The 13,362-nt window shown below is 34.5% G+C and overlaps 1 protein-coding gene across 14 annotated transcripts in view; it reads right to left on the bottom strand.

Moving 5' to 3' along the window:
- The window catches only part of MIA2 (MIA SH3 domain ER export factor 2), a 111,062-nt gene that overhangs the window by 13,084 nt on the left and 84,616 nt on the right, over positions 1-13,362 (bottom strand). For 11 of the 14 annotated variants that reach the window (XM_049705928.1, XM_049705929.1, XM_049705927.1 and 8 more), the window contains 3 exons: positions 11,715-11,797; positions 9,927-10,055; positions 6,569-6,727 (listed from right to left, as the gene is read on the bottom strand). In XM_049705928.1, the coding sequence (XP_049561885.1) occupies positions 6,569-6,727; positions 9,927-10,055; positions 11,715-11,797 (371 nt within the window). The remainder of the gene's footprint in view (positions 1-6,568; positions 6,728-9,926; positions 10,056-11,714; positions 11,798-13,362) is intronic. The other 3 variants (XM_033428411.2, XM_033428412.2, XM_033428418.2) reach the window with 1 other exon arrangement.

Here is a 13,362-nt window from a genome sequence, read left to right as displayed (position 1 = left end):
GTTCCTGCATACCCTTTACCCAGTTTCCCCAAATGTTTACATCTTTCACAAATATAGAGCAATATAATAACCAGGAAACTAACATTGGTCCTATGACTAACGTGTATAGTTCTTGCCATTTTATCACGTGTAGATTTGTGAAACCACCACCACACTCAAGATACAGAACTATTCCATTACCAAAAAGATCTCTCCATGCTACCCTTTAGTCACATCCACTCTCCTCCCCCTTCCATCCCTAACTCATGGCATCCACTAATCTGTTTTCTAGTTCTATGATTTTGTCATTTCAAGGATGTTATATACATGAAATCATATAATATGTGACCTTCTGAGACTTTTTTTTTTAGTCAACATAATGCCCTTGAGATCTATTCAAATTATTGCATATATCATTTCTAGTTCATTTCTAGTTCATTTCTAGCTTGATTCCACCAATGTCAGAGAACACACTATATGATTTCAATTCTTTTGAATTTGTTAATGTTTGTTTCATGGCACAGGATATGATCAATCTTGGGAAATGTTCCCTTGGGGCTTGAAAAGCATGTCTATTCTGATGATGATTTATCTGATGATTTTTGAGGATTTTTTTGGTGGTTGCTCTAGGTATTAACATAACTTATCACTGCTTACTGGTGTCAACATTTACCAATTTGATTAAATTGTAGCTTGACCTAGAACAGGAACTCTCCCAATAAGAAGTTTTTAAGAACTGAAAAAGGTATGTTCATCAATTAGGTTTAGAAAAGAATATGTAAATAGTCTTTGGTTTTACTAACATTGTACATTACAATACGCTATTTGGTCTACCAACTAGATTGAACATTATCTAACAAATTCAGCATTAACCATTAATACCTAACTAAATTTTTTTTTTTTTTTTTTTTTTCCGGTACGTGGGCCTCTCACCGTTGTGGCCTCTCCCGTTGCAGAGCACGCGCAGGCTCAGCGGCCATGGCTCACAGGCCTAGCCGCTCCGTGGCATGTGGGATCTTCCCAGACCGGGGCACGAACCCGTGTCCCCTGCATCGGCAGGCGGACTCTCAACCACTGTGCCACCAGGGAAGCCCTACCTAACTAAATTTTCTACTACTCAGATAAACAGATTACACAGCTCACTCAGTTCATCTCTCTCACTGTATATAAGGACTGAGGTCCAAAGAGATAAAACAAGTTTCAAAACACATAAAACGATTAAAAAGAGTGAAGATTAGAAACCAAATTTCTTAATTTCCAGTCCAAATACTTTTTCAGCTGAACCATTCTTGCTCTACAACATGCACTCTAAATTATAAACACATAAAAGAATGTTAGATGAACATATACATTACACTGCAGAATTCTGGAAGAAAAGATGATTAAAACCTATATTGGTCTATTAAAAGATTGATTTGCAGCTAAAAATAGTGAAAATAAAATGTTGATTATTTGAAGAAACTAGATCTATACTGTTAACAAAACTTCTAAGTAATAAAAATATCTGAAATATAATATACAGGAAAAAGACAAGTTAGAGTATATCTTTTTTGACTATATAAGGTAAGAACATTCCCCCCACCCCGAAGTATTTAACAGTGCAAAAACAAATGATTCCTTGGAATTATAGAATCATTTAAAATTATTTCTGCTTACTCATCTTAAGTAAAGAAATTTTTTTTTAATTTTGGCCAGGTACTAACATGTTAAGGGAATATATGAATTTTACAAAGTATGCTTAATAGGACTAAATTACAGAAAATCTGAAACAACTACGGAGGCCACATCATTCAGAAATTTAGTTATTCTCGTCATTATTTTTTAACACAAGTGTTTTAAACTAAAATATTTTAAAATTTAAGAAAAATCTTAAAGACACAATTATTACTAGAAAGCAGGACTCTTCATGAGTCCTGATAATTCAACATAATATAAAATGTACGTAGGGGGAGATTAGATTATTGCCATCTCTTATTTTATGCAAGTCCACATTTTAGAGCTGAGAAAACAGTGACAGGTAAAATGAAAAACTCAAGATTATACAAAAAATTAATATCAGTGTTATGATAAAAACCTAGGTCTCCTCCTTCCTTATTCAGTGTTCTAATTTACCAATTAGCTAAGAGTAATACAAAATAAAAGAATCAACCCAGAAACCTGTTCAGTGACTATTTAGATGAAATAGGGATGTACTGAGGGCAAACACAGAATATTTTTATAATTTTACTCTAGGTGAAAACAGGGCTAATAGCTAAATACATTTATCAGCATTGCTCCAATTCAAGTAGAATCTTTGGAGTCATTTAACCCCACTCATTCGTAAAGTATAGGACAGTCTCTAAAATTCCTTTGCTCTTTCTGTAGAGTTATCCTATTTCATTAAGATTAGCACTGGCACAGGTGCCCCTGTGTTAAACCAAATGGATCAGTTACATTATTTGGAAACACTCTCTATCGAATGGATATATATCTCTTCTATGAAGACGTTAATTCAGAAGCTCACGATTTTGAATTTTCAGTTAGACTTTGAAAATAATGGATACCAGGTTCCACTTCTAGCATGGCAGATTCAGAAGCTCACAATTTTGAATTTTCAGTTAGACTCTGAAAATAATGGATACCAGGTTCCATTTCTAGCATGGCAGAGTAAGCTCATAACAGACTGACCCTCCTACATATAATAAGTCCAGACAATTTACAAAAAATAACTACCTGAAGTGTAGTTACTATAGAAAACAGTATCAAAGTTCCTCAAAAAATTAAAAATAGAACTACCATATGATCCAGGAATTCCACTTCTGGGTATTTATCCCAAAAAAACCCAAAAACACTAACTTGAAAAGATATCTGCATCCCCATATTCACTGCAGCATTATTTACAATAGCCAAGACATGGAAACAACCTAAGAATTCATTGATGGATGAATGGATAAAGAAAATGTATATACACATACAAACAATGGAATATTATTCAGCCATAAAAAAGAAGGAAATCTTGCCATATGTGAAAACATGAATGGACCTTGAGGGCATTATGCTACGTGAAATACAAATCCTGCATGATCACACTTACATGTGGAATCTGAAAAACCAAAAACCAAACTCATAGAAAAAGAGATTCGATTTGTGGTTACCAGAGGTGGGGGGAGAGAGAAGGGAAACTGGGTGAAGGGGATCAAAAGGTACAAACCACCAGTCATAAAATAAATAAGTACTAGGGATGTAATGTACAACATGATGACCGTAGTTAACACTGCTGTATGATACATAGGAAAACTGTTAAGACAATAAATACTAAGAGTTCCCATCACAAGGGAAAAAAAATTTTTTTCCTTTTTTTTGGCTGAGTCACGGGGCTTGTGGTATCTTAGTTCCCCGACCAGGGATCAAACCCAGGCCCCGGGAATGAAACCACCGAGTCCTAACCACTGGACCGCCAGGGAATTCCCAAACTTTTTTTCTTTTATTTTGTATCTATATGAGATGATGGATGTCACTAAACTTATTATGGTAGGTAATCATTTCACGATGTGTGTAAGGCAACACATTGTGCGGTACACCTTAAACTTACACAGTGCTGTGTGTCAATTATGTATCTCAATAAAACTGGAAAAAATCAAAAAATTTAAAAATAATGAAATAAATAGCTGAAGACTCAGGACCATGAACAAAAGTAGGCAGATTTGGGAAAGGAGTGGGAACTTGAAAGAAGGGACCCATATGGTGTGAGTTTTCCTTTATAGTTTAGCCTGAAAGCAGACCACAGTCAAACTATAGCACAGAGCAGTCAAAATTCACAGAACTTTCTGGCTTGAAAAACCAAAGGACAGAGCTCATGAGAGCCAGAGAAGTGGAACCTAAAATTCTGAGTTTTCTGCCCAAGTCTATTGCTGCCCCTGAACCACACACATGTGAGGCAAACTTAAGCAGTTTTCAGCAAAGGCTAAAAACTGAACTGATATTTGAGCTGCTACCCACCACAGGAGAGAATAAGTCTACAGTTTCACCAACTTAATTGTCTTGTAACACAAAACAAACAACAGTCTTCAGAGAAATACGGTAGAATCCTAAACCTCCACAATGTCTATAATACAATCCAAAATTAATATACAAAGAAACAGAAAAATGTGACCCATTCTTAAAGGGAAAATACAATTAATAGAGGCCATCCTCAAGATGACCTTGATGTTAGAATGACCATACAAGGACTTTAAAGCAGATATTGGGGTTTAAAAAAATACTTATAGTGATTTTTAAAAAGTAAGAAATTTCAGCAAAGAAATCAAAACTTAAAAAAAAAAAGGAAATTCTAGAACTGAAAAATACAATACCTAAAATAAAATTGTACTGGATGGGCTTAACAGCAGACTGGAAGTGACAGAGGGAAGAGTCACTAAACTTGAAGACAGATCAAAAGAAATTATTCAACTGAAAAAAGAAGGGAAAAAAATTGGAAACAAAATGAAAAGAGACTGAGACCTGGGACAACACCGAAATGTCTGAAAAATTACAGGTTTCAGGCAGTTTTTAAAGGACATGTAAAATTTGTTCCAATTTTATGGATAACAGTCACTACTATTTGAGCTCTAGTCTCAGCTCCTCACCTGGCTGTTTTAACCTAAGATTGTTAGCTAATCTCTTCAGGGACTCAATGCCCTTCTCCATTTAGTAAGGGCACTGAATAGATTAGTGGTTCTTAAATTTAGCTAATCCTCAGAACCTCCCAGGGAGTTTTTTAGAAATACAGAGCTTACCTCCAGAGTTCATGTTCAGAAGGTGTAATATAAATCAACATTGTAAATCAACTATACTTCAATAAAATTTACCCAAAAAAAAGGTGTAATGAGGTGAAACCCAGGTATTTGCATTTTTTTTTGAAGTTCCCTAGATTATTTCTGATGATAAGCCAAGTTTGAGAATCACTACACTGGATAATACTTGGGGAGGTAGGCAGAGCATGTGACAGGGACTCTTGGTACTGACAGCTTGTAAATTCTCAAAAGGAATGTCCTCTACAAAGATATACAGAAATATGATATCCAACAAAACCCTGAAATCAAGTTCCTTAAGAAAGGGGCTGTAGTTTATTAATCTTTATTTTTATCACAGCTAAACTTTAAAATGAAAGTTACTCAAGAAAAAGTCCTTGAAAAAAGGATGTTCTATGCCACCTGCTAACAGATTCTTAAGTTTTTAAGTCACAGCATATATATTTCTAAATATAAAAACAATGAGAAAAAATATTCAGCTTTCTGTGAATTATTGGGGTATTCATTCATTCAACAAATATTTACTGGGCAAGTACTACAGGTCCAGCATTGTTCTAGGTGCTGGAGATACAGCAGTGAACTAAAGTGACACAAATCTCTGTCTTTATGAAGCTGATATTCGAGTGATATCAAGCCGAGGAAAGTGATATCAAACCAAAGGAGGTACCACTTCATAGAACATACACACTATCAAAGCAAAGGCTAATTCTTGGAATTAAAGGTTTTTTTATCACAGTATTCTTACCTCCAACTCCTCAGGAAGCAATCTGAACTAGTATATTTTTTTAATTGTAACTAATTTATACAAAGCAGGCATAGTTCATTTTACATAACAGTGTCTGTCCGTGAAACACTATGCATAAATAAAAGTTTAGCAAGCTGAATAATTTAAAATACATCCCTTGAGAAAGTAGGGGAGATTTTAGTTCTATCAGGAGAACAGCAGTTATTGCCTTACTTCAGGATGTTCTACTGTGAGTCTTCTGGTAAATATATTTATTTTGGCAATTAATCTAAGATATACTGTTCAAGGTAAAAAGACAATTACAGGCTTCCCTGGTGGCACAGTGGTTGACAATCTGCCTGTCTACGCAGGGGACATGGGTTCGAGCCCTGGTCTGGGAAGATCCCACATGCCGCGGAGCAACTAGGCCCGTGAGCCACAACTACTGAGCCTGCGCGTCTGGAGCTCGTGCTCCACACAAGAGAGGCCGTGACAGTGAAAGGCCCGTGCACCGTGGTGAAGAGTGGCCCCCGCTCGCCGCAACTAGAGAAAGCCCTCGCACAGAAACGAAGACCCAACACAGCCAAAAATAAATAAATAAAATTAAAAAAAAAAAAAGACAATTACAAGAAGGTGAATAGTATAACTGCACAGAAGTGATGAAGGAATTGGTATACCTAGGTTTATGAATGCATACCAAAAAGGGACTCCCTAAAAGATATAAAACTAAATTCTGGGAAGGGCATGCTTAAGATGATGAGGGGGATTTTTTTCACTTTCCTAATTATACATTTCTCCATTGTTTGGATTTTCTAACATAAATATAAACATGTATCACTTCTATGAGCAACAAAAACAATAAAGACATTCCATGGGGCGGCGGGGGGGCGGGGGGGGTGCAGAGAGGACAGCCTTCTGTAATGTGAACAATTATCCCTAATTATTCTATTTGGAAATGTGTGTATTGTTGTTTTCTAATATATATCATGGCTTGTCTTAAGACAGGGCACACACGTTCTCTTCTTTTCTTCCATTCCTGTATGTTGCACATACTGCTTGCCTTTCAAATAAACATACTAACATACTCTTTCCATACCTGATGGAGGAATCATCATCCTACGATCTTGTTCCCAGGGAGGTGAAAGGGACCCAGTGTCAGATGATGCTCTATGAGGATCAGTTAACCTATCAGAGCTTGATTCTCCTCTTTCATTGGTAATCTGATGGTCCAGAGGATTCCCTGGGCCTCTTGAGCCTAATTAAAGAAGAAAAATACAACTATGTTTTATCTAAAAAAAGTATTACAAGATCCACCATCAAATAAAATCCAGACCTTTTTAAAACGGAAAAACAATCAGATTCCAACAAAGTTTCCCTAAGACACATTAAACTGTAACTCTATCCTACCAAAGCCATTTCTAAGACAAAAAGGAAAAAATAATTGTCATGTACATAAGCAAACACTTGCCTATAAAATATTTCTAAATGTTATCACCATCATTATTTACACATAAAATCAGTGGTTAAATTGAAAATTATAACCACTAAGTCTGAAAAATAAGGGTAGAAAGTAAATTGCAAAGCAAGAGATGTCTATACCAGATATAATAATTACAAAATCAGGTTTTTGTTGCTTAAACTAATATGCCAATAGTCAAAAAGCACATGATGCCTTTAAAACAGTCATCTTAGAGGCTAATATACCTATTTCAATATTTCTGAAATGACTCGAAGTTTTTTTTTTTTTTTTTTTTTTGCGGTACGCGGGCCTCTCACTGTTGTGGCCTCTCCCGCTGCAGAGCACAGGCTCCGGACGCACAGGCTCAGCGGCCATGGCTCACGGGCCCAACCGTTCTGCGGCATGTGGGATCCTCCCGGACCGGGGCACGAACCCGCGTCCCCTGCATAGGCAGGCGGATTCTCAACCACTGCACCACCAGGGAAGCCCTCGAAGTATTTTTTTAGAACAACTCTTTTAGAAATGTACTCAGATTAACTTAAGAGCCACTCAAAAAATTGGATCTTAATGTTGTAACATGACTCTCTACTTCTGCCCCAAAATGATTTTAACCAGTCTGATTACAAACTTTATATCTGCCAAATAAATTTGGCTTTAAATGGCTTCTAGCAATTTCTAAATATCAAATTCACCCTCAAAGACAGCTCACAACTCTGAAGGCGAGTCTAAAACAAGAGTTTCAAAAACAACAGCACTGTCGAAATAAACAGTTTGAACAAGGTAACACTCATTTGGATAAGAAAAACTGACATGCTAACATTTATAAAGAAGGAGAATCATTTTAAAGTTCCTTTCCTATGATCACAGAAAGAATGGTACCTCAATTAATAACCCATATTCAATTAAAATGAAAAATATTAAAAAATTTTTAACATTAAATAACAAAATAAATTAATACTTCATCTGTCATTGAGGGGGGAATGAGTTCAAAAAACAGTTTTAAAAAAATTGTTTTAATAGAAATCTTTCTACAATGCTTCCCACATTTCAGTACCTCCTTTAAAAGAAGAGACTAAAGCAGAAACTAACACACCACTGTAAAGCAATTATATTCCAATAAAGATGTAAAAAATAAATAAAATATAAATCTTAAAAAAAAAAAAGAGACTAAAACTAATATGACCTTTTCATGGTAACTTGTACAAGTAAGTATAACCATTTTTTTTTAATATGTAGTAATCTTTAAAATTGTCCTATCTACTCTCTTTTGTAGAGTCAGGAGGCCAACTGACTTTTATATCAGAACGTCAACTTTTCCTTAGTCCTTCTAGCATGTTCATCTTTCTAATCAGTTCATTAGAAGAAAAAGGCTGGGAAAGCAGAAAATTAAATCAATGAGACATGTGGAGAGTCCATTAGGCTGTTTGTCTAGAGTGAAGGACAGATCTTTAAAGGAGACATTCAAAGGCTTTCTCCTGATTGTTTACTTCCAGAGAACAAAGTACAGGCCAAGGCGAAAAACTGCAAACATGAAAACGCTTAAGGTTAAGATTTTTCATTCAGTCCAAAAGTTACATACAATTTACTCTAAAAAGAAATTATTTTCCTATACTCAACCTTATTCAAACATCTATCTCATCCAAACTTTCAAAAAAAAAATGATAACAAGAGGAAGGAAAGGAAAGGTCATTCTTCTCTGGTGGGTCACAGAAACTTTTAGTTCAAAACAACTCTTTTTAAGACCTGCTGATAACTTACCTAAAACTTCTGTAGCTTTTCTAATGAATAGTAAAACACACTTGCAAATGCTAACCACACTGTATCTTGAAAGTAATTTAAAAAGAAAGGAAAGTAATTTAAATAGGAGAGGAGAAATCAAAGGTAATTTTTACTGTTATTCCAAATATTCAGTTGACTACAAGCAATCCTTGACTTATGTCATTCAACTTCCAGTGATTCACATTTGCAGTTTTGCCAATTATATACCCTTATTTCTAGGGCACTGTTTTTCAGACTGCTGGCTACAACCCATTGTGGTACATGAAATTAACTTAATCTTAACTAGCATTCTTTTTTAATGAAATGGAATAGAACTGAATAGAAAATATCAGAAAGCATCAAAAACAGTAAGGGTAGTGCTATTTCATGTGACTGGTTTCAATTACATTTATGTTGGTGTGTATAATATGACATGATATAAACACAGATTTGGTGCTAAAAACCTAAGACTCTTGATTTTGGAATACATAGGTTTGAATTTTGCTACAACTCAAGGGAAAATTTTAAAGTAACTTGACAAAGTAAACAAAATATAGTTGAGAGATCAAAAGAGTAAAACTCCAGATATACAGGTAACATCAGGGTAAGCGCTGATGAGGTAAATGCAGAAATATCAATAGCTAATGCTTGAAGTGGCTCTGGAAATTCTCAAAAACACATAAGAAGGTAACAAAGCAGACAATTTGGGGTCAGTTTCTCAAAGTATTAACAAATGATTTAGGTCTCTTTTAGGTTCCCATCAAAACTCTGCCTTCAAGAGAGCACTTCTGAATTCCTTGTTTTTTGTTTTTTTTTTAAAAAAAAGGATCTTTCACTTGTTGATTTTCTACCATGAAAAAGATCATGATAATAAGGTAAAAAAGATTTTTAAAATTCTATATTCCAATAATGTTTCATTAAAATTCAATTTTATGTATCCTTTATAAACTGATATATAGTATAATACAGTTTTTAAGAAGTTAAAATATGATTTTAAAAGATATATATCAAGTCCTTGAACAAAATGTAATCCATTATAACAGTGTTTCTAAGGGAAAAATATATTCAAATTAGATGTCACAGAGCTCCTTTTCCAAACAAAAGTAACCCAGAATAAGTGCAAGGAATGCCTGTATTTTGCAAAGGTTTATTTTAAAGATCATTTTAAAGATAAGTTGAGATGAAAATATAAAGTAAGGAAGAAATCTAGAGTAATAAAGATGTTTAAACAATATACCTCTTCCTCCTCCCCCTGGAAGCAAAGGTGAGAGTCTGAGTGGACCCTCCAACAAAGTTGGAGGGGAGAGAAAAGCTCTCATTTCAGGTGAAGGTCGACCCAATGGTGAGGGACCATATGGGGAATGCTCTGGAATAATTAAAACAGCATATTTAAATTCATAGTTTCAATTACCTACACTACAGATTAGAATCCCATTTCAACAATTACCTTCGGGTCATTCTATTGCCAATTTAAGTTTAATCCCTGTCTTAAATACTAACCATGCCTTGGGTTTTGCTGATATGGGATAGAATTAAATATTGAACCCTCTGTTTTTAAAGTCTATCTACCAAATGGACACTTCAGTCAATAAAAACATCATCTCCTTGGTAACTAATACACTTGAATAACCATACAATATTAAGCAAAGGACATCATATTTTACAGTAGTAAGAGGACTTCAGGGGCATGAAGTTTGTTTGGTTTTGTTTTGTTTTTAATGGCAGTATGTTTCCAGATATTTAAGCTGGTGAAGGTTGTAACATGGAAGGGCTCTGTTTAAATCAGGGCCAGTCCCAGATAGGCTGTGTTGGGCCATGAATTACTTGAGAAAAGCTCACATTTTGAAAAGTAGGAAAAAAAAACCCACAAAATACTCTGAAACATCAGAAATTACTTTTGATTCATCACCAGTGAAAATTCAGTTTACATAAAATAATTCATTAAATAAATCACTTTATCTATAAACCATATAACCAAGAAGAGCCTTATCATTTTACAAACTTCACCATTCTCAAATAATGGTTATACTTTCAAAGATCAAAAATCAACAACATCAAAAAACAAACAAACTTAAATGCCACCAAAATAACACTTTTCCAAACATGTTAAATTTTATTATGTAGCTTATATAATATTCAAATATAGTTACAACAAAAGATCAAAGCATTATTTACCCTGAGACTTTTTTGCTTTAGATTCAGATAAAAATTCCTTCTGAATAATTCCCCCCACTCCAGATTTTGTTCCTATTTGAAATCCATAACAATCTTCTATTTTTTAATGTAGAAATACTTTCATTTTAATGAAACTGGACTCTCAAAAGTGATTTTTATAACTTTTCAACAGTTATTAAAAGGGGAATCTACCTATATAAAAATAAGTTTGTTTTCACTGCCCTAGAAGCTTAATTCCAATTCAACCAAAATTATTTGGAAAAATTTTAACTATTTGGAATAGTATGAGATCATAAAGATGCTAACTCATTAATGAATGGACAGAAATATTAAATACATCTTCTAAAGAACTGTTTCTTTTAGGGATAATTAAAGCAATCAAAACTCATATTATTAAGGTTTTCCCAACTTTTTAATGAATACTTTTAAATAATTTAAAACCAGTTGTTTTAATTCTTATTTTTATAATTCAAGCAAATTCCAAAGAATAGTTAATATATAAACAGTCACAATGCTATTCCATTTAAGCAATCCTTATTCATTCTCCAAAAAAATAACTAATGAGTACCTTACTATGTACAAAGCACTTTGCTTCTCAAGGAGCTCAAGGTACTAAACATACTTTATCTTAACAAATGCCACTGAGAAAAGGAGGCAGCCATTATTTACATTATTGCGAGAGAACAAAACTCAGAAAATTGGGAGACCATGAGAGAACTCAGATTAGAACCCTAGCTCCAAAATCTAAAATATTTATTAGCAGTGTTAATTCACACTAATATAAACTATATATGCAATATGTATAAAAATATATGCATTTTAAATGAGGGATTAAAAAAAAAAAAACTACCTCTGCCAAATGCTGTATTTGGAACATCAAGTGCATAAGGATCTTTTTCTAAAAGTTCAAATTTAAACTCTGTTTCAGTTAACCTGCAAATAAAGAACAAACATCTCTAAGTTACTCATCCAAGAAAAGCACCCACATTTCAAGAAACTGCCACTATTAAGTACAAGCTACTCTTCACTATCTCAATATCTACATAAGAGAAACAGATCCTTTAAAATTATTCTGACCAAAATACCTTTCCATATCCCCCACTATTTATTTTGCGGTAACAGGTTCCTTTTTGCCTAGTAATAGTGATGTTTTGTTGAGGCTTGGAATTGTTTTGTTTTGTTTCTTCAAACCTAATGAAACTTAAAAGCTTTTGCGCAGCAAAGGAAACCATAAAGACCAAAAGACAACCCTCAGAATGGGAGAAAATATTTGCAAATGAAGCAACGGACAAAGGATTAATCTCCAAAATTTATAAGCAGCTCATGCAGCTTAATAACAAAAAAACAAACAACCCAATCCAAAAATGGGCAGAAGACCTAAATAGACATTTCTCCAAAGAAGATATACAGAGTGCCAACAAACACATGAAAGAATGCTCAACATCACTAATCATTAGAGAAATGCAAATCAAAACTACAATGAGATATCATCTCACACCAGTCAGAATGGCCATCATCAAAAAATCTAGAAACAATAAATGCTGGAGAGGGTGTGGAGAAAAGGGAACCCTCTTACACTGTTGGTGGGAATGTAAATTGATACAGCCACTGTGGAGAACAGTATGGAGGTTCCTTAAAAAGCTACAAATAGAACTACCATATGACCCAGCAATCCCACTACTGGGCATATACCCTGAGAAAGCCATAATTCAAAAAGAGTCATGTACCAAAATGTTCATTGCAGCTCTATTTACAATAGCCCAGAGATGGAAACAACCTAAGTGTCCAACATCGGATGAATGGATAAAGAAGATGTGGCACATATATACAATGGAATATTACTCAGCCATAAAAAGAGACGAAATTGAGCTATTTGTAATGAGGTGGATAGACCTAGAGTCTGTCATACAGAGTGAAGTAAGTCAGAAAGAGAGAGACAAATACCGTATGCTAACACATATATATGGAATTTTAAAAAAAAATGTCATGAAAAACCTAGGGGTGAAACAGGAATAAAGACACAGACTTACTAGAGAATGGACTTGAGGCTATGGGGAGGGGGAAGGGTAAACGGTGACAAAGCGATAAAGAGGCATGGACATATATACACTACCAAAAGTAAGGTAGTTAGCTAGTGGGAAGCAGCCGCATAGCACAGGGAGATCAGCTCGGTGCTTTGTGACCGCCTGGAGGGGTGGGATAGGGAGGGTGGGAGGGAGGGAGACGCAAGCGGGAAGAGATATGGGAATGTATGTGTATATATAACTGATTCATTTTGTTGTGAAGCTGAAACTAACATACCATTGTAAAGCAATTATACTCCAATAAAGATGTTAAAAAAAAAGAAAAAAAAAAAAACAGAGTATAAAGAGTACTATATCACAGAATCCAAATTTTAGAAAGATCTTGAAGGGTCCTCCAAGGTCAACCAGTTCAAGTCTATTATTTTACAACTAAGGAAAGTGAAGCTAGCAGTTTAAATGATTTATGCAAAATGA

This window comes from Orcinus orca, chromosome 2 (assembly GCF_937001465.1).
Source record: "Orcinus orca chromosome 2, mOrcOrc1.1, whole genome shotgun sequence".
NCBI lineage: Eukaryota > Metazoa > Chordata > Mammalia > Artiodactyla > Delphinidae > Orcinus > Orcinus orca.
Note: the sequence above shows the minus strand (reverse complement) of the source record. Positions and strands in the feature narration are given on the sequence as shown.